This window comes from Dysidea avara, chromosome 8, assembly GCF_963678975.1.
Source record: "Dysidea avara chromosome 8, odDysAvar1.4, whole genome shotgun sequence".
Lineage (NCBI taxonomy): Eukaryota > Metazoa > Porifera > Demospongiae > Dictyoceratida > Dysideidae > Dysidea > Dysidea avara.
Genome location: NC_089279.1, coordinates 15,528,408 through 15,556,360, shown reverse-complemented (window position 1 = coordinate 15,556,360; position 27,953 = coordinate 15,528,408). Strand labels below are relative to the sequence as shown.

The window sequence follows — 27,953 nt, the reverse complement described above, 5'->3', positions numbered from 1 at the left end:
CAATGAGTATGAATCTGAACTTTTATTATTGATTTTGTAATCTATTGATTTTTCTTTGTAATCATAATTATATATACGAATTATTTCTTCTTTGTAAAATTAGAACTTCCGTATGTATGAACTTTTGAGTGCGTGATTGACAATCAAAATAATTTCAACAACAATAACCTATTTAAACTTAAACAAACACATTCAAAGTTTATAAACCAGGCGCGTACCCACAGCCAGGCTGTGGGCGCGTGCCTGGTTTACTGAAATTTTTTTCGTAAAACTGTGTGTGTGTGTACCTATCTACCTATCTACCTATGTTTGTCCATATGTACCCACGTGAGCAAAATCATTAAATAATGGTAAAAGCAGCTTTTACGTAAGAAGTAATAGCGAAATGAAGTCTGCATTAAACTTCTGCACAGGTGAACTTTGCTCTGAGGTGGTTTCTTTTCGGCAGACTGAAATACGGGTGTGGTGACTTTCCTCAGACTGCCTTCCCCTTGAGGTTTTCAGTTGTTTAGCAACTGAAAAACAACGGTGCAGGCCTCGTACACTACCAGGAATAGCTTCCCAGGTAAGGAAAACTTGCAAGGATCTTGCTAATCTTGCATCCAAATTTTGCCAATTCTTGCACTTGTGCAAGTGAAAAGGTCCTTTACTTGCATAATTCTTGCAAGATTTTTAGGTGCACATAAAAAGGTCCTTTCCTTGCACCAATCTTGCAAGATTAAATGTGACCTTGCAAGTCTTGGATGGGCTTGTTAAATCTTGCAAGTTTTTTTTACCTGGACTATCGCTTCGAGCTGAAAGGGGGCGTATCCCTTACGTATGCGGACAAAAATGAAGAGCAACTTTGAGGCTTTGTCAAGAGAATCTGTGGGAAAAAAAAAAACACGTTAGTCACACTATAAAACAGCTTAGACGATACTACTGTACGTAAGATGTTGGTAAAAGCGGTTTGGTTAACAAACGCTTCCTTAGCAGTGCATAGCAACTTAATTGAATAAATTACAAAAATTTCATGAATTACGAAATATGAGAGTTAGCTAATAATATTATTGTACAACCCAAAACTACCCTATTGTAAAATAGTAATACATAGTTGGTTAATTCATAGTAGCATATACTGTCTATAGTTAATTCGAGATGAGTTAGCTAGCTGCATGGCGCCTGGTTTTTAGAAGTAGCACAACATCAACTTGTTTCATTATTAAAATTTGTTTCATACAAATACACAAGGAAAAGCAATTTCATTCATAACTGAACACTTAGCTGATGATAGATATCTAATCAAAAACAGCCAAGCTGTAAAAAAAGGAGTGCGGCCCTTGAAAAGGCTATGGTGAAAAAGATGTGAAATCCAAGGTGGCGGCCAAGAAATGGCTGTGATGGTAGGTTAATGGTAAAAATTTTGATAACGACAATTCAGGTGAATTTGGTGCCGCTTGGTCAATTGGCACAAAATTCACCTGAATTGTCGTTATTAAAATTTTTACCATTAACCTACCATCACAGCCATTTCTTGGCCGCCACCTTGGATTTCACATCTTTTTTCACCGTAGCCTTTTCAAGGGCCGCACTCCTTTTTTTACAGCTTGGCTGTTTTTGATTAGATTTCACTTCTTTTTGTATTTGTATACCCCAAAGCCGGCCTATGGCCAGCATTGGGGCTTTTTAACCTATATATCAAGACACACGGTAGTGTGTCGTGCGGCCCAAGAAGCCGGCACGCCACACCGTGAGTATATTGACAGGAAGAACGAATACGTCATTTTCACACCTTTGTATCTCGGTGATCACTTATCTGATTGGAACCAAATTTGCTACACAGTTGCCCGCCAGCCAAGGGAGTCTACATTCCAAATTTGAAGGAAATCGCTCAAGCCATTTCCGAGATACGAGCTGCCAAAGTTTCGTTTTTTTTTCTTCGTTTTTTTTTTCTTCTTCGTCTTTTCGCACACTTGCAAAAATTGCTATAACAAGCAAACGCGTACTCCGATCACCTTGAAATTTGGCACACAGAAAGGGAGTCCAAAGGCGAATCCTAGCATCAAATTTGGTACAAATCCGATGAATGGTTCAGGAGTTATTACCGATTATTCGCGTAAAACAAGATCGATTTGTTGTCACGCCTACAGGGTAAACCGCTTCATGGAATGAGTTGAAAATTGCTATGTAGATGGAGTAACCATCGTAGGAGTGCCTTTTGGTGGTTTGAAAGGAATCGAGATAAAGACCACGGAGATATGACACAAAACCCAACCTGTGTCACAATTACGCGATGGATTTTTATGAATAAAAAAGTATTAGTTTTCACGCCTACTAGGCAAACCGCTTAGAGCAATGAGCTGAAAATCGGTGTATAGCTGGAATAATCTTCATAGAAAGTCCTTGCAGTAGTACAGAAGAATCGGATTACAAACCACTGAGTTATGATTCGAAAGCCAACTCCATGTAGCAAATGCGAGATCGAGATACTCTAATAGAACAGTCACCCTAATAGAGCATTCGGCTAATTTATTTACTCCATTATAGAATTTTATTACATCACAAGTTATTCTGTAGGGAGTTCAGCTGCAAACAGTTAATCTTATAGACAGTTCAGCAAGAAGACAGTCACCATGTGGAGAGTTAAGCAAATATACCACTTTAGAGATTCAGAACATTACAAGTCACACTGAAGAAAGTTCAGCTATAAACAAGTCATGCACTGTGTAGAGAATTCAGCTACAATTAAGTCAATCTCTAGAGAATTCAGTTACACAGAATTCAGCTACACACAAGTCACTGTGGAGAGAGTTCTGCTACAAACAAATTACCCTTTAGAGTGATCAGCTACAAACACAACACTTTGCAGGGTGTTCAACTGCAACAAATCAATTACCTTTAGAGCGATCAGCAATGAACAAATCAACACAAATCTACCTGTAGAGAGATCAGCTAGAAACAAATCACCCTGAAGAGAGTTCAGCTACAAAAAATCACCCTGTAGAGACATCAGCTAGAAACTAGACACAATGTAAGGAGTTCAGCTACAAGCAATCACCCTGTAGAGAGTTCAGCTAAAACAAATCAACCTGCAGAGAGATCAGCTACAAACAAATCACCTTATAGAGAGTTCAGCTACAAACAGATTACCTGTAGAGAGATCGGCTACAAACAAATCAACCTGCAGAGAGATCAGCTATATACACACAAATCAACTTGTAGAGAGATCAGCTACAAACAAATCACCCTGTAGAGAGATCAGCTACAAACTAGACACAAAGTAAGGAGTTCAGCTACAAGCAAATTACCCTGTAGAGAGTTCATCTACAAACAAATCAACCTGTAGAGCAATCAGCTACAAACAAATCACCCTGTAGAGAGATCAGCTACAAACTAGACACAAAGTAAGGAGTTCAGCTACAAGCAAATTACCCTGTAGAGAGTTCATCTACAAACAAATCAACCTGTAGAGCAATCAGCTAGAAACAAATCACCCTGAAGAGAGGTCAGCTACAAAAAATCACCCTGTAGAGAGATCAGCTAGAAACAAATCACCCTGAAGAGAGGTCAGCTACAAAAAAATCACCCTGTAGAGAGATCAGCTACAAACAAATTTCCCTGTAGAGAGATCTGCTACAAACAAATCAACCTGCAGAGAGATCAGCTACACACAAATCAACTTGTAGAGAGTTCAGCTACAAACAAATTACCCTGTAGAGAGATCGGCTACAAACAAATCAGCTTGTAGAGAGTTCAGCTAAAACAAATCAACCTGCGGAGAGATCAACTACAAACAAATCGCCTTATAGAGAGTTCAGCTACAAACAAATTACCCTATAGAGAGATCGGCTACAAACAAATCAACCTGCAGAGAGATCAGCTACACACAAATCAACTTGTAGAGAGATCAATTACAAACAAATCACCCTGTAGAGAGATCAGCTAGAAACTACACACAATGTAAGGAGTTCAGCTACAAATAAATCACCTTATAGAGAGTTCAGCTACAAACAAATCACTCTGTAGAGAGATCAGCTAGAAACTGGACACAATGTAAGGAGTTCAGCTACAAGCAAATCACCCTTTAGTGAGTTCAGCTACAAACAAATCAACCTGCAGTGAGATCACCTACAAAAAAGCACCTTGTACAGAGTTCAGCTACAAACAAATTACCCTGTAGAGAGATCGGCTACAAACAAATCAACTAGTAGAAAGATCAGCTACACACAAATCAACTTGTAGAGAGATCAGCTACAATAAAAATTACCCTGTAGAGAGATCAGCTAGAAACTAGTCACAATGTAAGGAGTTCAGCTACAAGTAAATCACCCTGTAGAGAGTTCAGCTAAAACAAATCAACCTGCAGAGAGATCAGCTACAAATAAATCACTTTATAGACAGTTCAGCTACAAACAAATTACCTTGTAGAGAGATCGGCTGCAAATTAATCAACCTGCAGAGAGATCAGCTACACACAAATCAACTTGTAGAGAGATCAGCTACAAACAAATCACCCTGTAGAGAGATCAGCTAGAAACTAGATACAATGTAAGGAGTTCAGCTACAAGTAAATCACCCTGTAGAGAGTTCAGCTGAAACAAATCAACCTGCAGAGAGATCAGCTACAAACAAATCACCTTATAGAGAGTTCAGTTACAAACAAGTTACACTGTAGAGAGATCGGCTACAAATTAATCAACCTGCAGAGAGATCAGCTACACACAAATCAACTTGTAGAGAGATCAGCTACAAACAAATCACCCTGTAGAGAGATCAGCTAGAAACTAGACACAATGCAAGGAGTTCAGCTACAAGCAAATCACCCTTTAGTGAGTTCAGCTACAAACAAATCAACCTGCAGTGAGATCACCCAAAAAAACGCACCTTGTACAGAGTTCAGTTACAAACAAATTACCCTGTAGAGAGATCAGGTAAAAGAATTCACCTTGTAGAGAGTTCAGCAACAAAGAAACCACCATGTAGAGAGTTCAGCTGCAAACAAATCACCCAGGAGAAAGATCAGCTAGAAGAAGTCACCTTGTAAAGAGTTCAGCTACAAAGAAACCATCATGTACAGAGTTCAGGTACAAAGAAACCACCATGTAGAGTGTTTAGCTGCAAAAAATCACCTGTACAGAGTTCAGCTAGAAACAAATCACCCTGTAGAGAGATCAGCTAAAAGAGGTCACCTTGTAGAGAGTTCAGCTACAAAAAGACCACCACATAAAGAGTTCAGCTGCAAATAAATCACTTGTAGAGAGTTCAGCTACAAATAAATCCACCTGTAGAGGTATCAGCTAGAAGAAGTCACCTTGTAGAGAGTTCAGCTACAAAGAAACCGCCATGTAGAGAGTTCAGCCTCAAACAAATCACCTTGTAGAGAATTCAACTGCAACAAATCACCCTGTAGAGAAGAAGTTACCTTGTAGAGAATTCAGCTACAGAGAAACCATCATGTATGGAGTTCAGCTACAAAGAAACCACCAAACAAATCACCTGTAGAGAGTTCAGCTACAAAATAATTCGCCCTGTAGAGAGTTCAGCTAGATGAAGTCACCTTATAGAGAGTTCAGCTACAAAGAAACTGTCATGTAGAGAGTTCAGCTACAAAGAAACCACCATGTAGAGAGTTTAGCTGCAAACAAATCACCCTGTAGAGAGACCAGCTAGAAGAGGTCACCTTGTAGAGAGTTCAGCTACAAAGAAACCATCCTGTATATAGTTCAGCTACATTCCAAGTCACCCAGTAGAGAGATCAGCTGCAAAAAAAAATATCCTGTGGGGAATAATGGGCATGTAATAAATATATGTATATAATTTGTATAATTACTAATAAAATCAAAAATAATTGAAGTATTAAAAATCTTCTTTAAGTTCTTTTCTTCTTCCTGTGGTAAAGAAAAAAACACATGGGTTAAAAAAGCCCCAAAACCAGCCAAAGGCCGGCTTTGCAGTATACAAATACAAAAAGAAGTGATATCTAATCAAAAACAGCCAAGCTGTAAAAAAAGGTGCGGCCCCCAAAAAGGCCATGGTGAAAAAAGATGTGAAATCCAAGGTGGCGGCCAAGAAATGGCTGTGATGGTAGGTTAATGGTTACATTTTAATAATGATAATTCAGGTGAATTTTGTGCCACTTGGTCTTGGCACCAAATTCACCTGAATTGTCGTTATTAAAATGTAACCATTAACCTACCATCACAGCCATTTCTTGGCCGCCACCTTGGATTTCACATCTTATTTCACCATGGCCTTTTTGAGGGCTGCACCTTTTTTTACAGCTTGGCTGCTGTTTTACAGCTTGGCTGTTTTTGATTAGATATTTATTACATTTCAATTAATCCCCACAGGATAAATTGCAGCTGATCTCTCTACTGGGTGACTTGAAATGTAGCTGAACTCTCTATAGGGTGATCTGCTTGTACGTAGGTGAACTCTTTACAGGATTCTCTCTACAGGGTGACTTGACTCTAGCTGAACTCTCTGCAGGGTTATCTGTTTGTAGTTGAATTCTCTACAGGGTGATTTGTTTGCAGCTGAACTCTCTGCAAGGTAACTTCTTCTAGCTGATCTGTCTACAGGGTGACTTGTTTCTAGGTGGTCTCTCTACAGGGCGATTTGTTTGTAGCTGAATTCTCTACAGGGTGATGTGTTTGCAGCTGAACTCTCTACATGGTGGTTGCTTTGTAGCTGAACTCTCTAAAAGGTGACTTCTTCTAGCTGTACTCTCTACAGAGTGATCTTTTCATAGCTGAACTCTCTACAGGATGATTTGTTTGCAGCTGAACTCTCTACATGATGATTTCTTTGTAGCTGAACTCTCTACAGGGTGATTTGTTTGTAGTTGAAATCCCTACAAGGTAACTTCTTCTAGCTGATCTTTCTACAGGGAGATTTGTTTGTAGCTGAGTTCTCTACAGGGTGTTTGTTTGCAGCTGAATTCTCTACATGGTGGTTTCTTTATAGCTGAACTCTCTACAATGTGATTTCTTCTAGCTGATCTCTCTACAGGGTGATTTGTTTGTAGCTAAACTCTGTACAGGTGATTTGTTTGTAGCTGAACTCTCTACAAGGTGATACTTCTAGGTGATCTCTCTACAGGATGACTTGTTTCTAACTGAACTCTCAACAGGGTGATCTGTTCATAGTTGAACTTTCTACTGGGTGATTTGTTTGCAGCTGAACTCTCTACATGGTGGTTTCTTTGTAGCTGAACTCTCTACAAGGTAATTTCTTCTAGCTGAACTCTCTACAGGGTGACTTGTTTCTAGCTGATCTCTCCACAGGGTGATCTGTTCATAGCTGAACTTTCTACAGGGTGATTTGTTTGCAGCTGAACTCTCTACATGGTGGTTTCTTTGTAGCTAAACTCTCTACAATGTGACTTCTTCTAGCTGAACTCTCTACAATGTGAATTGTTTCTAGCTGATTTCTCTACAGGGTGACTTGTTTCTAGCTGAACTCTCTACAGGTTATTTGTTTGTAGCTAAACTCTCTGCAAGGTAACTTCTTCTAGCTGATCTTTTTACAGGGCATATTTGTTTGTAGCTGAGTTCTCTACAGGGTGATTTGTTTGCAGCTGAACTCTCTACATGGGAGTTTCATTGTAGCTGAACTCTCTACAATGTGACTTCTTCTAGCTGAACTCTCTACAAGGTGACTTGTTTCTAGCTGAACTCTCTACAGGGTGACTTGTTTCTAGCTGAACTCTCTACAGGTGATTTGTTTGCAGCTGAACTCTGGTTTCTTTGTAGCTGAACTCTCTACAAGGTAACTACTTCTAGCTAATCTTTCTACAGGGCAATTTGTTTGTAGCTGAAATCTCTACAGGGTGATTTTTTTGTAGCTGAACTCTCTAAAAGGTGACTTCTTCTAGCTGAACTCTCTACAGGGTGATCTTTTCATAGCTGAACTCTCTACAGGATGATTTGTTTGTAGCTGAACTCTCTACACGATGATTTCTTTGTAGCTGAACTCTCTACAGGGTGATTTGTTTGTAGCTGAACTCTCTACAGGGTGATTTCTTTGTAGCTGAACTCTCTACAAGGTGATACTTCTAGGTGATCTCTCTACAGGATGACTTGTTTCTAACTGAACTCTCAACAGGGTGATCTGTTCATAGTTGAACTTTCCACTGGGTGATTTGTTTGCAGCTGAACTCTCTACATGGTGGTTTCTTTGTAGCTGAACTCTCTACAAGGTAATTTCTTCTAGCTGAACTCTCTACAGGGTGACTTGTTTCTAGCTGATCTCTCCACAGGGTGATCTGTTCATAGTTGAACTTTCCACTGGGTAATTTGTTTGCAGCTGAACTCTCTATATGGTGGTTTTTTTGTAGCTGAACTCTCTACAAGGTAATTTCTTCTAGCTGAACTCTCTACAGGGTGACTTGTTTCTAGCTGATCTCTCCACAGGGTGATCTGTTCATAGCTGAACTTTCTACAGGGTGATTTGTTTGCAGCTGAACTCTCTACACGGGAGTTTCATTGTAGCTGAACTCTCTACAATGTGACTTCTTCTAGCTGAACTCTCTACAGGGTAACTTGTTTCTAGCTGATTTCTCTACAGGGTGACTTGTTTCTAGCTGAACTCTCTACAGGTGATTTGTTTGCAGCTGAACTCTGGTTTCATTGTAGCTCAACTCTCTAGAAGGTAACTACTTCTAGCTAATCTTTCTACAGGGCAATTTGTTTGTAGCTGAATTCTCTACAGGGTGATTTTTTTGTAGCTGAACTCTCTACATGGTGGTAGCTTTGTAGCTGAACTCTCTGAAAGGTGACTTCTTTTAGCTGAACTCTCTACAGGGTGATATTTTCATAGCTGAACTCTCTACAGTATGATTTGTTTGCAGCTGAACTCTCTACATGATGATTTCATTGTAGCTGAACTCTCTACAGGGAGATTTGTTTGTAGCTGAACTCCCTACAAGGCAACTTCTTCTAGCTGATTTATCTACAGGGCGATTTGTTTGTAGCTGAGTTTTCTACAGGGTGTTTGTTTGCAGCTGAACTCTCTACATGGTAGTTTCTTTGTAGCTGAACTCTCTACAATGTGACTTCTTCTAGCTGAACTCTCTACAGGGTGATCTCTACAGGGTGACTTGTTTCTAGCTGAACTCTCTACAGGTGATTTGTTTGCAGTTGAACTCTCTACATGATGGTTTCTTTGTAGCTGAACTCTCTACAAGGTAACTTCTTCTAGCTGATCTTTCTACAGGGTGATTTGTTTGTAGCGGAATTCTCTACAGGGTGATCTGTTCGTAGCTGAACTCCCTACAAGGTAACTTCTTCTAGCTGATCTTACTACAGGGCGATTTGTTTGTAGCTGAGTTCTCTACAGGGTGATTTGTTTTCAGCTAATCTCTCTACAGGGTGACTTGTTTCTAGCTGAACTCTCTACAGGGTGATTAGTTTGCAGCTGAACTCTCTATATGTTGGTTTCTTTGTAGCTGAACTCTCTACAAGGTAACTTCTTCTAGCTGATCTTTCTACAGGGTGATTTGTTTGTAGCTGAATTCTCTACAGGGTGATTTTTTTGCAGCTGAACTCTCTACATGGTGGTTTCTTTGTAACTGAACTCTCTACAGGGTGATTTGTTTGTAGCTGAACTCTCTACAGGGTGATCTGTTCGTAGCTGAACTCCCTACAAGGTAACTTCTTCTAGCTGATCTTTCTACAGGGTGATTTGTTTGTAGCTAAGTTCTCTACAGGGTAATTTGTTTGCAGCTGAACTCTCTATATGGTAGTTTCTTTGTAGCTGAACTCTCTACAATGTGACTTCTTCTAGCTGAACTCTCTACAGGGTGACTTGTTTCTAGCTGAACTCTCTACAGGGGATGTTTGCAGCTGAACTCTCTACAAGGTGACTTCTTCTAGCTGATCTCTCTACAGGGTGATTTGTTTGTAGCTGAACTCTCTACATATGATTTCTTTGTAGCTGAACTATCTACAATGTAACTTCTTCTAGCTGAACTCTCTACAGGGTGACTTGTTTCTAGCTGATCTCTCTACAGGGTGACTTGTTTCTAGCTGAACTCTCTACAAGGTGATTTGTTTCTAGCTGAACTCTCTACAAGGTAACTTCTTCTAGCTGATCTTTCTACAGGGTGATTTGTTTGTAGCTGAATTCTCTACAGGGTGACTTGTTTCTAGCTGATCTCTCTACAGGGTGACTTGTTCCTAGCTGAACTCTCTACAGGTGATTTGTTTGCAGCTGAACTCTCTTACATGGTGGTTTCTTTGTAGCTGAACTCTCTACAAGGTGACTTCTTCTAGCTGATCTCTCTACAAGATGACTTGTTTCTAACTGAACTCTCTACAGTGTGATCTGTTCATAGCGGAACTTTCTACTGGGTGATTTGTTTGTAGCTGAACACTTTGCATGATTTTTTCTTTGTAACTGAACTCTCTACAAGGTAACTTCTTCTAGCTGATCTCTCTACAGGGCAATTTGTTTGAGCTGAACTCTCTACATGATGGTTTCTTTGTAGCTAAACTCTCTATTAGGTACCTTCTTCTGGCTGATCTGACTACAAGGTGACTTGTTTGTAGCTGAATTCCGTACAGAATAACTTGCAATATAATATAATTGAGTAAATTATAAATGCAGCTGAATGCTTTATTAGGGTGACTGTTCTATTAGAGTATCTCGATCTCGCATTTGCTACACGTAGTTGCCTTTCGAATCATAACTCAGTGGTTTGTATTCTGATTCTTCTGTACTACTGCAAGGACTTTCTATAATGATTATTCCAGCTAGATACTGATTTTCAGCTCATAGCTCTAAGCAGTTTGTCTGATAGACACGAAAACTTATAGTTTTTTTATTCATAAAAATCGATCGCGTAATTTTTACACAGGTCGGGTTTTGTGTCATATCTCCGTGGTCTTTATCCCGATTCCTTTCAAACCACAAAAAGGCACTCCTACGTTGTTGCTCCATCTACATAGCAATTTACAACTGATTCCTCAAAGGAGTTTACCCTGTAGGCGTGACAGACCTTCGACCATATTTTACGCAAATAATCGGTCATAACTCCGTGAATGTTCTTCGGATTCCTACCAAAGTTGGTACACAGATCCGCCTTAATGAGCCCTTTACGTGTACCAAATTTCAGCCCAATCCGAGCACGCATTCATGTTTTATGGCGGATTTTGCTAAGTGTGCGAAATGAAGAAGTGAAAGAAGAAGAAAACGAAGAAATTAAAACAAAATTTTGTTCGCTCGTATCTCGGAAATGGCTTGAGCGATTTTCTTCAAATTTGGTGTGTAGACTCCTCTTACTGGCCAGCACCTCTCTAGCAAATTTGGTTCCAATCGGGTAAGGGATCACAGAGCTACATAGGTGTGAAAACTGCGTTTTCTTTCTTCCTGTTAATATACTCACGGGTGGCACGCCGGCTTCTTGAGCCGCACGACACACTACCGTGTGTCTTGATACAACAATAATTGAGATAGTACACTACATGTTTGCTTTTATTTTTGTAACATTGTTGAATCCCTGCATAACGTCGGACATACGTATCCTACAACATATCTTGTGGCATTTCTCTTGTGTTTGTAGCTTAAAGAAGATCATTTTCTTAACTTGGAGAGTATGGTTGGTTCAGTTGAGCTTGTGCAAGGATCACAATATTCTCATATTGTGGAGAATCAACTATATCATTGTATCACTGATGGTTTATACATGCAGTTTTTTCCTGAGTCAATGAAGGAAAATACTGAAGAAGAGCCATACAACCAAGAAGATGTTGTTTTCTTCATGAAGTTTGCCAATGGTGAAGTACCACTTGTCCAAGATATCCCTACCCAATTGAAAAAAACAGATGACAATTACTATGATTGTATTAGTTTATCTAAATTTAAATCTTATTTGGACAAAATTTTGTCCAGAGGATGGAGCAAAGATAGAAGAACACTTAAACCACTCAATTTGTATAAATATGAGGTATGATAATAATATGTGTACAAACAATTCAATGTTATATACAAGGTTCTACAGCCTGTGTCATGGTGCACAAGGGTGCCATGAGAGTTTCTAAATACCCTGGAACTCTGTGTTTCTATGTAAAACGTATTTATGTGATTGTACCTCCACAGCTGCTTTGTGACATGAGAAATGTAGCATTGAGTAGCATTAACAAGCCTATTACACCTCCCTGTAATTAGTATCTAATCAAAAACAGCCAAGCTGTAAAAAAAAGGTGCGGCCCCCAAAAAAACCATGGTGAAAAAAGATGTGAAATCCAAGGTGGCGGCCAAGAAATGGCTGTGATGGTAGGTTAATGGTTACATTTTAATAACAACAATTCAGGTGAATTTGGTGCCAAGACCAAGCGGCACAAAATTCACCTGAATTGTCGTTATTAAAATGTAACCATTAACCTACCATCACAGCCATTTCTTGGCCGCCACCTTGGATTTCACATCTTTTTTCACCATGGCCTTTTTGGGGGCCGCACCTTTTTTTTTACAGCTTGGCTGTTTTTGATTAGATATCACTTCTTTTTGTATTTGTATACTGCAAAGCCAGCCTATGGCTGGCTTTGGGGCTTTTTTAACCCATGTGTTTTTTTCATTACTACAGGAAGAAGAAAAGAACTTAAAGAAGAATTTTAGTGCTTCAATTATTTTTGATTTTATTAGTAATTATACAAATTATATACATATATTTTTTATTACATGCCCATTATGCTCCACAGGATATTTTTTTGCAGCTGATCTCTCTACTGGGTGACTTGAAATGTAGCTGAACTATATACAGGATGGTTTCTTTGTAGCTGAACTCTCTACAAGGTAACCTCTTCTAGCTGGTCTCTCTACAGGGTATTTTGTTTCTAGCTGAACTGTCTACAGGTGATTTGTTTGCAGCTAAACTCTCTACATGGTGGTGTCTTTGTAGCCGAACTCTCTACATGATGGTTTCTTTGTAGCTGAACTCTCTATGAGGTGACTTCATCTAGCTGAACTCTCTACAGGAGTGATTTTTTTGTAGCTGAACTCTCTGCAGGGTGATTTGTTTGCAGCTGAACTGTCTACATGATGGTTTCTTTGTAGCTGAACTCTTTACAAGGTGACTTCTTCTAGCTGAACTCTCTACGGGGTAATTTCTTTGTAGCTGAACTCTCTATATGATGGTTTCTTTGTAACTGAACTCTCTACAAGGTAACTTCTTCTAGCTGATCTTTCTACTGGGTGATTTGTTTCCAGCTGAACTCTCTACATGGTGGTTTCTTTGTTGCTGAACTCTCTACAAGGTGAATTCTTCTCCTGATCTCTCTACAGGGTAATTTGTTTGTAACTGGACTCTGTACAAGTGCGTTTTTGTGGGTGATCTCACTGCAGGTTGATTTGTTTGTAGCTGAACTCACTAAAGGGTGATTTTGCTTGTAGCTGAACTCCTTGCATTGTATCTAGTTTCTAGCTGATCTCTCTAAACGGTGATTTGTTTGTAGCTGATCTCTCTACAAGTTGATTTGTGTGTAGCTGATCTCTCTACAGGTTGATTAATTTGCAGCCGATCTCTCTACAAAGTAATTTGTTTGTAGCTGAACTGTCTATAAAGTGATTTATTTGTAGCTGATCTCTCTGCAGGTTGATTTGTTTTAGCTGAACTCTCTACAGGGTGATTTACTTGTAGCTGAACTCCTTACATTGTGTGTAGTTTCTAGCTGATCTCTCTACAGGGTGATTTGTTTGTAGCTGATCTCTCTACAGGTTGATTTGTGTGTAGCTGATCTTTCTACAGGTTGATTTGTTTGTAGCCGATCTCTCTACAGGGTAATTTGTTTGTAGCTGAACTCTGTACAAGGTGCTTTTTTGTAGGTGATCTCACTGCAGGTTGATTTGTTTGTAGCTGAACTCCTTGCATTGTATCTAGTTTCTAGCTGATCTCTCTAAACGGTGATTTGTTTGTAGCTGATCTCTCTACAAGTTGATTTGTGTGTAGCTGATCTCTCTACAGGTTGATTAATTTGCAGCCGATCTCTCTACAAAGTAATTTGTTTGTAGCTGAACTGTCTATAAAGTGATTTATTTGTAGCTGATCTCTCTGCAGGTTGATTTGTTTTAGCTGAACTCTCTACAGGGTGATTTACTTGTAGCTGAACTCCTTACATTGTGTGTAGTTTCTAGCTGATCTCTCTACAGGGTGATTTGTTTGTAGCTGATCTCTCTACAGGTTGATTTGTGTGTAGCTGATCTTTCTACAGGTTGATTTGTTTGTAGCCGATCTCTCTACAGGGTAATTTGTTTGTAGCTGAACTCTGTACAAGGTGCTTTTTTGTAGGTGATCTCACTGCAGGTTGATTTGTTTGTAGCTGAACTCCTTACATTGTGTCTAGTTTCTAGCTGATCTCTCTACAGGGTGATTTGTTTGTAGCTGAACTCTCTATAAGGTGATTTGTTTGCAGCTGAACTCTCTACATGGTGGTTTCTTTGTTGCTGAACTCTCTGCAGGGTGTTTTGCTTGTAGCTGAACTCTCTACAGGGTGATTTGTTTCTAGCTTATCTCTCTACAGGTTGATTTGTGTGTAACTGATCTCTCTACAAGCTGATTTGTTTGTAGCTGAATTCTCTGCAAAGTATTTTGTTTGTAGCTGACCTCTCTTCAGGGTGATATGTTTCTAGCTGATCTCTCTACAGGGTGATTTTTTTGTAGCTGACCTCTCTTCAGGGTGATTTGTTTCTAGCTGATCTCTCTACAGGATGATTTTTTGTAGCTGACCTCTCTTCAGGGTGATTTATTTCTAGCTGATTGCTCTGCAGGTTGATTTGCTTGTAGATGAACTCTCTACAGTGTAACTTGCTTGTAGCTGAACTCCTTACTTTGTGTCTAGTTTGTAGCTGATCTCTCTACAGGGTGATTTGTTTGTAGCTGAACTCCTTACTTTGTGTCTAGTTTGTAGCTGATCTCTCTACAGGGTGATTTGTTTGTAGCTGATCTCTATACAAGTTGATATGTGTGTAGCTGTTCTCTCTGCAGGGTGATTTGTTTGTAGCCGATCTCTCTACAAGGTAATTTGTTTGTAGCTGAACTATCTATAAGGTGATTTGTACATAGCTGATCTCTCTGCAGATTGATTTGTTTTAGCTGAACTCTCTACAGGTTGATTTGTTTGTTGCTGACCGCTTTAAAGGTTGATTTGTTTGTAGCTGAACTCTCTGCAAAGTGTTTTGTTTGTAGTTGATTTCTCTACAAGGTGATTTTTTGTAGCTGACCTCTCTTCAGTGTGATTTGTTTCTAGCTGATATCTCTACAGGGTGATTTTTTTGTAGCTGACCTCTCTTCAGGGTAATTTGTTTCTAGCTGATCGCTCTACAGGTTGGTTTGTTTGTAGCTGAACTCTCTACAGGGTGATTTGCTTGTAGCTGAATTCCTTACATTGTGTCTGGTTTCTAGCTGATGTCTCTATAGGGTGATTTTTTGTAGCTGAGCTCTCTACAGGGTAATTTGTTTCTAGCTTATCTCTCTACAGGTAGATTTGTGTTGATTTGTTCATTGCTGATCGCTCTAAAGGTTGATTTGTTGCAGCTGAACACCCTGCAAAGTGTTTTGTATGTAGCTGATCACTCTAAAGGGTAATTTGTTTGTAGCTGAACTCTCTCCACAGTGACTTGTGTGTAGCTGAATTCTGTGTAGCTGAATTCTCTAGAGAGTGACTTAATTGTATCTGAATTCTCTACACAGTGCATGACTTGTTTATAGCTGAACTTTCTTCAGTGTGACTTGTAATGTTCCGAATCTCTATAGTGATATATTTGCTTGACTCTCCACATGGTGATTGTCTTCTTGCTGAACTGTCTATAAGATTAACTGTTTGCAGCTGAACTCCCTACAGAATAACTTGTGATGTAATAAAATTCTATAATGGAATAAATAAACTAGCCGAATGCTCTATTAGGGTGACTGTTCTATTAGAGTATCTCGATCTCACATTTGCTACATGGAGTTGGCTTTCGAATCATAACTCAGTGGTTTGTAATCCGATTCTTCTGTACTACTGCAAGGACTTTCTATGAAGATTATTCCAGCTATACACCGATTTTCAGCTCATTGCTCTAAGCGGTTTGCCTAGTAGGCGTGAAAACTAATACTTTTTCATTCATGAAACTCGATCGCATAATTGTGACACAGGTTGGGTTTTGTGTCATATCTCCGTGGTCTTTATCTAGATTCCTTTCAAACCACCAAAAGGCACTCCTACGATGGTTACTCCATCTAAATAGCAATTTTCAACTCATTCCATTAAGCGGTTTACCCTGTAGGCGTGACAACAAATCGATCTTGTTTTACGCGAATAATCGGTCATAACTCCTGAACCATTCATCGGATTTGTACCAAATTTGATACTAGGATTCGCCGTTGGACTCCCTTTCTGTGTGCCAAGTTTCAAGGCGATCGGAGTACGCGTTTGCTTGTTATAGCAATTTTTGCAAATGTGCGAAAAGATGAAGAAGAAGAAAAAACGAAGAAAAAAAACAAAACTTTGGCAGCTCGTATCTCGGAAATGGCTGGAGCGATTTCCTTCAAATTTTGAATGTAGACTCCCTTGGCTGGCGGGCAACTGTGTAGCAAATTTGGTTTTAATCAAATAAGTGATCACCGAGATACAAAGGTGTGAAAATGACGTTTTCGTTCTTCCTGTCAATATACTCTCGGGTGTGGCGCGCCGGCTTCTTGGGCCGCACGACACACTAACGTGTGTCTTGATATACAGCACTTGCTGTCCAGTTGAATGCCCATGCATTTCCAATGTTACAAGAAATTGCCGTGTTTTGTATCACCTCAGAGACAGGGATCTATTGAAACATAAATAAGGGATCTACAGGATATAGATACCTGTAAGTAGCCAATGAAATTGGAGTATTTCATCTTGCTGTGATCTAATGTCAAACTTTGAATACCCAATTCAAACCACTGTGTATGTGGCCAACAACCGGTGAAACGACGTGCTGGTGTCAAACAACAATGCAGCATTTTGTTGTTCCTGATGTGTGCAGGTACAACAAGATGCTTCAACCTGGAGTTACAGTTATTAAACAAGCCTCCCTGTACTGATGTGTAGCCAGTAGAATTCACACAAGAAAATATACAAATCATAGAACATCCATTTAGTGTGTTTGTTTGTGTGTGTGTTGTGTTTGTTTGTGTGTGTGTTTGTGTGTGTGTGTGTGTGTGTGTGTGTGTGTGTGTGTGTGTGCGTGTGTGTGTAGCAGGAGCAAATTCCCAACTGTCCTTGTCTTGCTTAGCGGTGTTGGGGTTGTTGTGAAACTTTTGATTCCGTAACTTCTCTCCATGAGACCTGGACAGTCCTCCTACAGGTTACTAGCCCTGCCCCAGGAGGATTTTCCTGCACAAGGCTCAAGTACCTGAGTGGTACACAGACATCCCAGTGTTGGTTTGCTGGGTGGCAATAGCTGTATTTTGCATGGCTGCCATAGGCTTTGCTTAGGCTTTGCTTTGTTTGTGTGTTGTGTGTGTGTGTTATTGTTTGTTTGTGATGAAACCAAATAACACATAAATATTGTTTACATAATTAATATTATATATAATAAAAATTTTAATTTATTTTAATTACGTATTTGACAATTAATCAAATAATCAACACTAGTTAGTAGCAGGCACATAATTTTTTTTATGGAGGAGCACAAGATAACTTTCATTAGTTAGCCAGTGACTATATAACGAAAAATTTAGAAATGATAAAGAAGGCACTTGCCTCCCCCTAGTTAAAAACACAAGGGCCATTTCTGTCATACTGCAATCTCTGCACATCTGCATCACCTAAAATGCACCAACCACAATAATTCCTCTTTAGAGCAACATTTACATCCAGCTGGGGTACAGTGTATGTAATTGAATCAGATACTCACTGTAAGCATAACAAATTGTTGCTTTAAAATGAATATTATTTACTTAGTTTACCCACAGTTCCATCGCCATTTCACATAGCGAAAATTTAATTTCTATATAGTGTTAGTGTTTACTTGTCAGCGATATCCAATAGCTACAATGATTCGGTGTCACCTAAAACTCCAACCTAAATCATCATATTAATTTTACAGGTCTGTACTTGCATTGGAGAAACTATTTTGATTCAATATGCAGAAACTATTCCAGATGACTTGAGATACGTACCACTGTACCTCCAACAAACATTAGATACCAAAGTAAGGAAGTATTACCATTTTGATAAAGCATATGCTCATTGAATTGAATATCTTTTAAATAGCAATCAAGTTCAGTGATGCAGGAGAAACTAGCACACCTTTACTTTTATACTGTGTTAGAAAGGCTGCAGACTCTCCAATATACTCCTTCAGATTTGATATCATTTATACACACAATTGATAAGGTTCTGTAAATTGTGTCCCTTATAAATTACAAATATGCAATTCTTTAGATGAAACATGTCAGCAATGCAGAAAGAGTTATATCAGTCATAGAAAGACAAGCATTGATTGAAGTTTTACTTAAAGTTATTGTGGACAGGTTTCACAAGGATGATAAAGCTGAGATGAAAACTGTATGTACAAATAAGATACACTGAGCAAGTGTTTGTTATTATGTTATCATGTGTACTGTACAGCAGAATACTATATTTTTGTCAAAATGTTGCATGCCCCTCTCCAACTCCAAAGTGATTCCCACAAAAACCATCAGAGAAACATCTTGTACACGATGAAAGGCACCATTACAGAAGAGTTGTGCTACTAATACCATGCAAATATAATGTTAAAAATAAAACCCTTAGTGAAGAACAAATATAAAATTTTAAAAACCACCCAAACCAGATGACCTGATTTTTGGTCAGCCTGCCTGTTCCACCAACTAACCAACCAACCAACTAACTGACTGACTGACCAACTGACTGACCGACCGACCAACTGACCAACCGACTGACCGACCACAGTCACAAAGCTAGAGGCCAAACAGTGAATCGTATGACCACCATATTACTCCACAATAACAAACTTGCCAATTGCATGTGCCTTTTGGGGTTCCAAGCAGTGTCTGCCCTGTGTACCTTGCCTTCTTTTTATTTCTAATCATGCTGGTTGTCATCATCTTCATGCAATGAAATCATATCAAAGCACATAATATTATAATATCAACACTTTCTGTGTTTAAATGTCACAGAATTATTTAAAGCACTCTGAGTGCTATAGATACCATATTCATAGCTGCACGTTAGGATTGACTGTGCCATCAGTAATGAATGAGCACTGCGACACACCCTTAATGATTTATTGATTGATCATGCCTCTTACTGGTAGCATGGTACAAAGGCAGCATGGAAAGATCATGCCCTTTTAGAATATTGTATAGATCAGTTGTTTGAGGCCACTAATAAAACAGTCACCCTAATACAACAGCCATGTTCAATATTCTAGTAGAACAGCCACACGTATTAATCCAAAACAGCCAAGCTGTAAAAAAGAGTGCGGCCCCCAAAAGAGCCAAGGTGAAAAAAGATGTGAAATCCAAGGTGGCAGCCAAGAAATGGCTGTGATGGTAGGTTAATGGCAAAAAAAATTTAATTACGACAATTCAGGTGAATTTGCATTGCCTCCTCCACTAGGATTCAGCACAAAATTCACCAGAATTGTTGTAATTAAAATTTTTGCCTTTAACCTACCATCACAGCCATTTCTTGGCCACTACCTTGGATTTCACATCTTTTTCCCACCTTGGCCTTTTGGGGGGCCGCACTCTTTTTCTAAAACTTGGTTTAGATATCACTTCTTTTTGTATTGCAAGCCACAAAGCTGGCCATGTGGCTTTTTGATGCTTCCTTTTAACTTGTTTATTTCTTTACTGCAGGAATTGTGGAACAAAGGAAGTCATTGTGTGTATAGCTTTTGTCTGATGAAATATTTGTATATTTAACATTGAATGATGATTATCACATACTGTAGTTAATAAGGTGACTTCTTACATAACTGAACTGTAGCTGAAACTCTAATTGTTTGTAGCTGAACTCTTTTCAGGGTGATTTGTTTCTAGCTGAACTCTCTACAGGATGATTTGTTTCTAGCTGAATTCTCTACAGGGCGATTTGTTTGCAGCTGAACTCTCTACATGGTGGTTTCTTTGTAGCTGAACTCTCTACAAGGTGACTTGTTCTAGCTGAACTCTGTACAGGGTGGCTGAATTCTCTACAAGGTGATTTGTTTGCAACTGAACTCTCTTGACTACAAGATAATTTGTTTCTAGCTGATCTCTCTATAGTGTAAATAGCTGAACTCTCTACAGGATGGTTTCTTTGTAGCTGATCTCTCTACCGGGTGACTTGTTTCTAACTGATCTCTGTGACTTTTTTCTAGCTAATCTCTGGATGACATGTTTCTGGCTGATCTCTCTACACAATGACTTGTTTCTAGCTGAACTCTCTATCAGAGTTGGGGTAGTTACTTAAGACAAGTAACTAGTTACTAGTTACACGTTACTTTTATCCCATGTAACTTAGTTACAGCTACAGTTACTTTTCAAAAGGTAACTAAGTACTCTAGTTACTATTTACTTTCGTAGTATAAATTATGACTTGTTTTTAGCTTTTTAAACATGAATTTTGCTAAGATATACATCATTAAGAGATGCAATACATTTGTGCACTTAAAATAACAATTCTGTTGCTATTTCAGGTCAGTTTCAATTATTGCTACGTCTGTTACTCAAGCTGAATCATAGAGAACAGTACACAGAATCTGTCTATTTAATGTGACTGTAACATATGGCACAAAAATTGAAGTGGTCTTGCTTTTAAAGCATACTTAGTTATAGTTACAATGTAACTATTGTAACTTAGTTACTTTTAAGACAATTACTCCTAGTTACAAGTTACTAGTTACAAAGCAAGTAACTCGTTATATTACTAGTTACTTTAAAAGTAATCAGTTACGTAACTTAGTTACAAAAGTAACTAGTTACCCCCAACTCTGCTCTCTATAGGGCTTTCTGTTTGTAATTGAACTCTCTACAGGATGGTTTCTTTGTAGCTGATCTCTCTACAGGGTGACTTGTTTCTAGCTGATCTCCCTACATGGTGACTTGTTTCTAGCTGATCTCTGGATGACTGGTTTCTAGCTGATCTCTCTACATGGTGACTTGTTTCTAGCTGAACTCTCTGTAGGGTTATCTGTTTGTAATTGAACTCTCTACAGAATGGTTTCTTTGTAGCTGATCTCTCTACAGGGTAACTTGTTTCTAGCTGATCTCTCTACAGGGTGAACTTGTTTCTGGCTGAAGTTTCTACAGATGATTTGTTTGCAGCTGAACTCTTTATATGATGGTTTCTTTGTAGCTGAACTCTCTACAAGGTAACTTCTTCTAGCTGATATCTCTCAGGGTGACTTGTTTGTAGCTGAACTATCTGCAGGATGATTTGTTTGTAGTTAAACTCTCTACAAGGTGATCCTTCTAGCTGTTCTCTCTACAGGATGACTTTTCTAGCTGAACTCTCTACAGGGTGATCTGTTCATAGCTGAACTCTGTGTGTGTGTGTGTGATTTATTTGCAGCTGAACTCTCTACATGGTGGTTTCTTTGTAACTGACCTCTCTATGAGGTGATGTCTTGTGACTGATCTCTCTACTGGATGACTTGTTTCTAGCTGATCTCTCTATAGAGTTATAACGTTCTCTATAGAGTTATAACATGTTTGTATAGCTGAACTCTTTACAGAGTGATTCTTTGATTGGTCACTTAACTCTCCAGCTACACGGTGACTTGTTTGTACTACAGAGTGACTTGTTTGTACTACAGAGTGACTTGTTTGTAGCTGAACTCTCTACAGAGTAGCTGAACATTGTATAAAGTAACTTGTTTGTAGCTGATCTAGATGAACTCTCTGCAGGGTAGCTTTTTTTGTAGCTGAACCCTCTACACAGTGACTAGTTTGTAACTGAATTCTCTACAGAGTGACTTGTTGTAGCTGAACTCTCTACAGGGTGACTTGTTTATAGCTGAATTCTCTTCAGTGTGACTTACAATGTTCTGAAACTCTACAGCAACATATTTGTAGCTGAACTCTCTACAGGGTGACTTGCGTGTAGCTGAATTGTCCATAAGGTTAACTGTTTGTAGCTGAACCCCCTACAGAATAACTTGCAATGCAATATAATTCTATATAAAATGGAGTAAGTTATAAACGTAGCTGAATGCTCTATTAGGGTGACTGTTCTATTAGAGTATCTCAATCTCACATATGCTACACGTAGTTGGCTTTTGAATTATGACTCAGTGGTTTGTAATCTGATTCTTTTGTAATACTGCAAGGACTTTCTATGATAATTATTCCAACTACACACCGATTTTCAGCTCATTGCTCTAAATGGCTAGCCTGGTAGGCGTGAAAACTTATAGTTTTTTATTCACAAAAATCGATCGCATAGCTGTGACACAGGTTGGGTTTTGTGTCCTATCTCGATGGACTTTAACTGGAATCCTTTCAAACCACAAAAAAGTACTCCTACGATTGTTACTCCATCTACATAGCAATTGTCAGCTCATTCCTTCAAGCGGTTTACCCTGTGGGCGTGACAGACCTTTGACCTTATTTTAAGCAAATGATCGGTCATAATTCTGTGAATGTTCATCGGTTTCCTACCAAACGTGGTACTAAGATTCACCATAATGAGCCCTTTAAGTGTGCCAAACATTAGCGCGATTGGAGCACGCATTCATGTTTCATGGTGGATTTTGCAAAGTGTGCGAAAAGAAGAAAAAACCCAAACTTTGGCCACTTGTATCTTGGAAATGGCTGGAGCGAGTTTCTTCAAATTTGGAATGTAGACTCCCCTACCAAGCCGGCACTTCTGTAGCAACTTTGGTTTTAATCGGATAAGGAATCATGGAGCTACAAAGGTGTGAAAATTGCGTTTACTTTTTCCTGTTACTATACTCACGGTGTGACGCACTGGCTTCTTGGGCCGCACGACACACTACCGTGTGTCTTGATCAAGACACACGGTAGTGTGTCGTGCATCCCAAGAAGCCGGCGCGCAACCCCGTGAGTATATTGACAGGAAGAAAGAAAACGCAATTTTCGCACCTCCGTAGCTCTGTGCTGCCTTGATGAAATAAGACAAATTTTGCTGTGTACATTCCCTCCAACTTCAGTACTCCACATTCCAAATTTGAGCGAAATCGCTTCAGGCACTCCTGAGATATGCGACTTCAAAAATTGGCTTAGTTTCTTCGTTTTTTTTTTCTTCTTATTTTTCTTCCTCTTTTCGCACACTTACAAAAACTGCTATAAAACGCGAACGCGTTATCTGATTGCCTTGAAATTTGGCACACAGAAGGGGGGTATAAAGGCGCATCTCGGTACCAACTTTGGCTGGAATACCATAAACAGGCAAAGAGTTATGAGCGATTATGCACGAAAAATAACACCAATATGTTGTCACGCCTACAGGGTAAACTGCGTATGGGAAGAAGCTGAAAATCGGTGGGTAAATAGGTTAACTATTGAACCTCAAACCTTTTGTGGTTTGAAAGAAATCGAGCTAAAAACCAGGAAGATACAGCGAAAAAATCAACAGTGTGTAACAATTACGCAATCGAGATTAGCTAATTTTTTATTATTATTATTATGCTTGCCACGCCTACCAGATAAACCACTTGGGGTAATGCTTTGAAAATCGCTGTACAGATGGAGTTATCATCTTAGAAAGGCTCTTCAATGGTGTAGAAGAATCAGACTTAAAGCCACGGAGTTATAACACGAAATCCAACTTGGTGTAGCAAGTGCGAGATCGAGATACTCTAATAGAGCAGTCATCCTAATAGAGCAGTCACCCTGAACAGAATTCAAGAGATCAGTTAGAAATAAGTAACCTGTATAGAGATCAGCTACAAACAAATCACCCTGTAGAGAGTTCAGCTACAAACAATTCACCCTGTTCAGACATCAGTTAGAAGAAGTTTTCTTGTAGAGAGTTCAGTTACAAACAAATCACACTGTTGAAAGATCAGCTAGAAGATGTCACCTTATAGATAGTTCAGTTACAAAGAAACCACCATGTATAGAATTCAGCTACAAACTAGTGACCCTGTAGATACATCAGCTAGAAGAAGTTACCTTGTAGAGAGTTCAGCTACAAAGAAACCATTCTGTAAAGAGCTCAGCTGCAAACAAATCACCTATACAGAATTCAGCTACAAACAAATCACCCTGTAGAGAGATCAGCTAGAAGAAGTTACCTTGTAGATAGTTCAGCTACAAACAAATCATCCTGTAGAGAAATCAGCTAGAAGAAGTTACCTTGTAGATAGTTCAGCTACAAACAATTCACCCTGTACAGAGCTCAGTTAAAAGAGGTTTCCTTGTAGAGAGTTCAGCTACAGACAAACCACCCTGTAGAGAGTTCAGCTACAAAGAATCCATCATGTAGAGAGTTCAGCTACAAACAGTTCACCCTGTAAAGAGATCAGCTAGAAGAAGTTACCTTGTAGAGAGTTCTGCTACAAACAAATCTCCCTGTAGAGAGATCAGCTAGAAGAAGTTTCCTTGTAGAGAGTTCTGCTACAAACAAATCACCCTGTAGAAAGATCAGCTAGAAGAAATCACCTTGTAGAGAGTTCAGCTTCAAAGAAACAATCATGTGAGAGTTCAGGTACAAACAAATTGTCCTGTAGAGAGATCAGCTAGAAGAAGTTACCTTGTAGAGAGTTCAGCTACAAAGAAACCATCATGTAGATAGTTCAGGTACAAACAAATCACCCTGTAGAAAGATCAGCTATAGAAGAAATCACCTTGTAGAGGGTTCAGCTACAAAGAAACTATCATGTAGAGAGTTCAACTACAAACAAATCACCCTGTAGAAAGATCAGCTATAGAAGAAATCACCTTGTAGAGAGTTCAGCTACAAAGAAACCATCATGTAGAGAGTTCAGCTACAAACAAATCGGCCTGTAGAGAGATCAGCCAGAAGAAATTACCTTGTAGAGAGTTCAGCTAAAAAGAAACCATCATGTAGAGAGTTCAGCTGCAAACAAATCACCTGTAGAGAGTTAAGCTACAAACAAATCTCCCTGTAGAGAGATCAGCTAGAAGAAGTCACCTTGCATGGAGTTCAGTTACAAAGGAATAAACCATGTAGAGAGTTCAGCTGCAAACAAATCACCTGTAGAGAGTTCAGCTAGAAACAAGTCACCCTGTAGAGAGATCAGCTAGAAACAAGTCACCTTGTAGAGAGTTCAGCTAGAAGAAGTCACATTGTAGAACTACAAAGAAACTACCATGTAGAGTTCAGCTGCAAACAAATCACCCTGTAGAGAACTCAGTTACAAACAAATCGCCCTGTAGAAAGATCAGCTAGAAGAAGTTACCTTGTAGGGATTTCAGCTACAAACAAATCACCCTGTAGAGAGTTCAGCTACAAAGAAACCATTCTGTAAAGAGCTCAGCTGCAAACAAATCACTTGTACAGAATTCAGCTACAAACAAATCACCCTGTAGAGAGATCAGCTAGAAGAAATTACCTTGTAGATAGTTCAGCTACAAACAAATCACCCTGTAGAAAGATCAGTTAGAAGAAGTTAACTTGGAGAAAGTTCAGCTACAAAGAAACCATTTTGTAAAGAGCTCAGCTGCAAACAAATCACCTGTACAGAATTCAACTACGAACAAATCACCCTGTAGAGAGATCAGCTATAAGAAGTTACCTTGTAGATAGTTCAGCTACAAACAAATCTCCCTGTAGAGAGATCAGCTAGAAGAAATTACCTTGTAGAGAGTTCAGCTACAAAGAAACCATTCTGTAAAGAGCTCAGCTGCAAACAAATCACCTATACAGAATTCAGCTACAAACACATCACCCTGTATAGAGATCAGCTAGAAGAAGTTACCTTGTAGATCATTCAGCTACAAACAATTCACCCTGTAGAAAGAGCAATTAGAAGAAGTCACCTTGTAGAGTGTTCAGTTACAAAGAAACCACCATGGAGATTTCTGTAATCAATATAATATTATGTGACCGGATTTGCGAAAAGGAGTCTTCCACACACATCCAATTCCGTAAACGTTGGAGACCATAACTCAGTGTTCAAGTAACATATTAACCTGAAAATTTCACCATGTATTCAGCTATAGTGGTGCTCACCACTGCCCAAAATTCAAGGCAATAGCTCTTTCCAATCTGAAGTTATCAATTGTCAAAGTTGGCAAATTGGATGTGTGTGGAAGACCCCTTTTCGCAAATCCGGTCACATATGTATTATACAGTATATATAATTTATACATTTACTGATAAATATTTAAAGTACATCTACTTCATCTTTTCTTCTTCCTGTAGTAAAGAAAAAAACATAGGTTAAAAAAGTCCCAAAGCTGGCCATAGGCCGGCTTTGGGGTATACAAATACAAAAAGAAATGAAATCTAATCCAAAACAGCCAAGCTGTAAAAAAAGTGTGCGGCCCTCAGAAAGGCTATGGTGAAAAAAGATGTGAAATCCAAGGTGGCGGCCAAGAAATGGCTGTGATGGTAGGTTAATGGTAAAAATTTTAATAATGACAATTTAGGTAAATTTTGTGAAGCGGCACAAAAATTCACCTGAATTGTCGTTATTAAAATTTTTACCATTAACCTACCATCACAGCCATTTCTTGGCCGCCACCTTGGATTTCACATCTTTTTTCACCATAGCCTTTCTGAGGGCCGCACACTTTTTTTACAGCTTGGCTGTTTTGGATTAGATATACATATCTAATCAAAAACAGCCAAGCTGTAAAAAAAGGTGCAGCCCCTGAAAAGGCCATGGTGAAAAAAGATGTGAAATCCAAGGTGGCGGCCAAGAAATGGCTGTGATGGTAGGTTAATGGCAAAAATTTTAATTACGACTATTCAGGTGAATTTGTGTTGCCTCCTCCACTAGGATTTGGCACCAAATTCACCTGAATTGTCGTAATTAAAATTTTTTCCATTAACCTACCATCACAGCCATTTCTTGGCCGCCATCTTGGATTTCACATCTTTTTTCACCATGGCCTTTTTAGGGGCCGCACCTTTTTTTACAGCTTGGCTGTTTTTGATTAGATATCATCTGTTTTTTTTTTATTTACCACAGGAAAAAGAAAAGAACTTAAAGACGATTTTTAATACTTCAACTATTTTTGATTCTATTATATAGTAATTATACAAATTATATACATATATTTATTAAATGTCAATTATTCCCCACAAGATAATTTCTTTGCACCTGATCTCTCTACTGGGTGACTTGAAATGTAGCTGAACTACAGGATGGTTTCTTTGTAGCTGACCTCTCTACAAGGTGACTTGTTTCTAGTTCATCTCTCTATAAAGTGGTTTGTTTGTAAGTAAACTCTCTGCAAGGTAATTTGATTGTAGCCGAGCTTTCTACAGGCTTCTTTCTAGGTAATTTCTATATAGGGTAACTTGTTTGTACAATGAACTTTCTACAGAGTGCGTTCTTTGGAGCTGAACTCTCTACAAGGTGACTTGTTTTAGCTTATCTCTCTACAAGATGACTTCCTCTAGCTGATCTCTCTACAATGTGACTTGTATCTAGCTGAACTATCTACAGGATGATCTGTTTGTAACTGAAATCTCTACAGGGTGACTTGTTTCTAGCTGATCTCTCTATAGAGTAACATGTTTCTAGCTGAACTCTCTACAGAGTGTGTTCTTTGTAGCTGAACTCTCTACAAGGTGACTTCTTCTAGCTGATCTCTCTATAGGGTGACCTGATCTCTCTGTATACAGTGACTTTTATCTAGCTGAACACTCTACAGGGTGATTTGTTTGTAGCTGAACTCTCTACAGGATGGTTTCTTTGTAGCTGAACTCTCTACAGGGTGACTTGTTTCTAGCTGATCTCTCTATAGGGTTTTCTGTTTGCAATTGAACTCTCTACAGGATGGTTTCTTTGTAGCTGATCTCTCTACAGGGTGACTTGTTTCTAGCTAATCTCTCTACAGGGTGACTTGTTTCTAGCTGATCTCTGGA

At 39.0% G+C, this 27,953-nt stretch overlaps 1 protein-coding gene across 1 annotated transcript in view; it reads left to right on the top strand.

Annotated features, from left to right (window-relative positions):
* Positions 1–27,953, top strand: part of LOC136264088 (uncharacterized) — a 238,778-nt gene that overhangs the window by 150,381 nt on the left and 60,444 nt on the right. The window contains exons 53-56 of the mRNA XM_066058779.1: positions 11,543–11,926; positions 18,046–18,150; positions 18,213–18,335; positions 18,384–18,506. Coding sequence (XP_065914851.1) covers positions 11,543–11,926; positions 18,046–18,150; positions 18,213–18,335; positions 18,384–18,506 — 735 coding nt within the window. The remainder of the gene's footprint in view (positions 1–11,542; positions 11,927–18,045; positions 18,151–18,212; positions 18,336–18,383; positions 18,507–27,953) is intronic.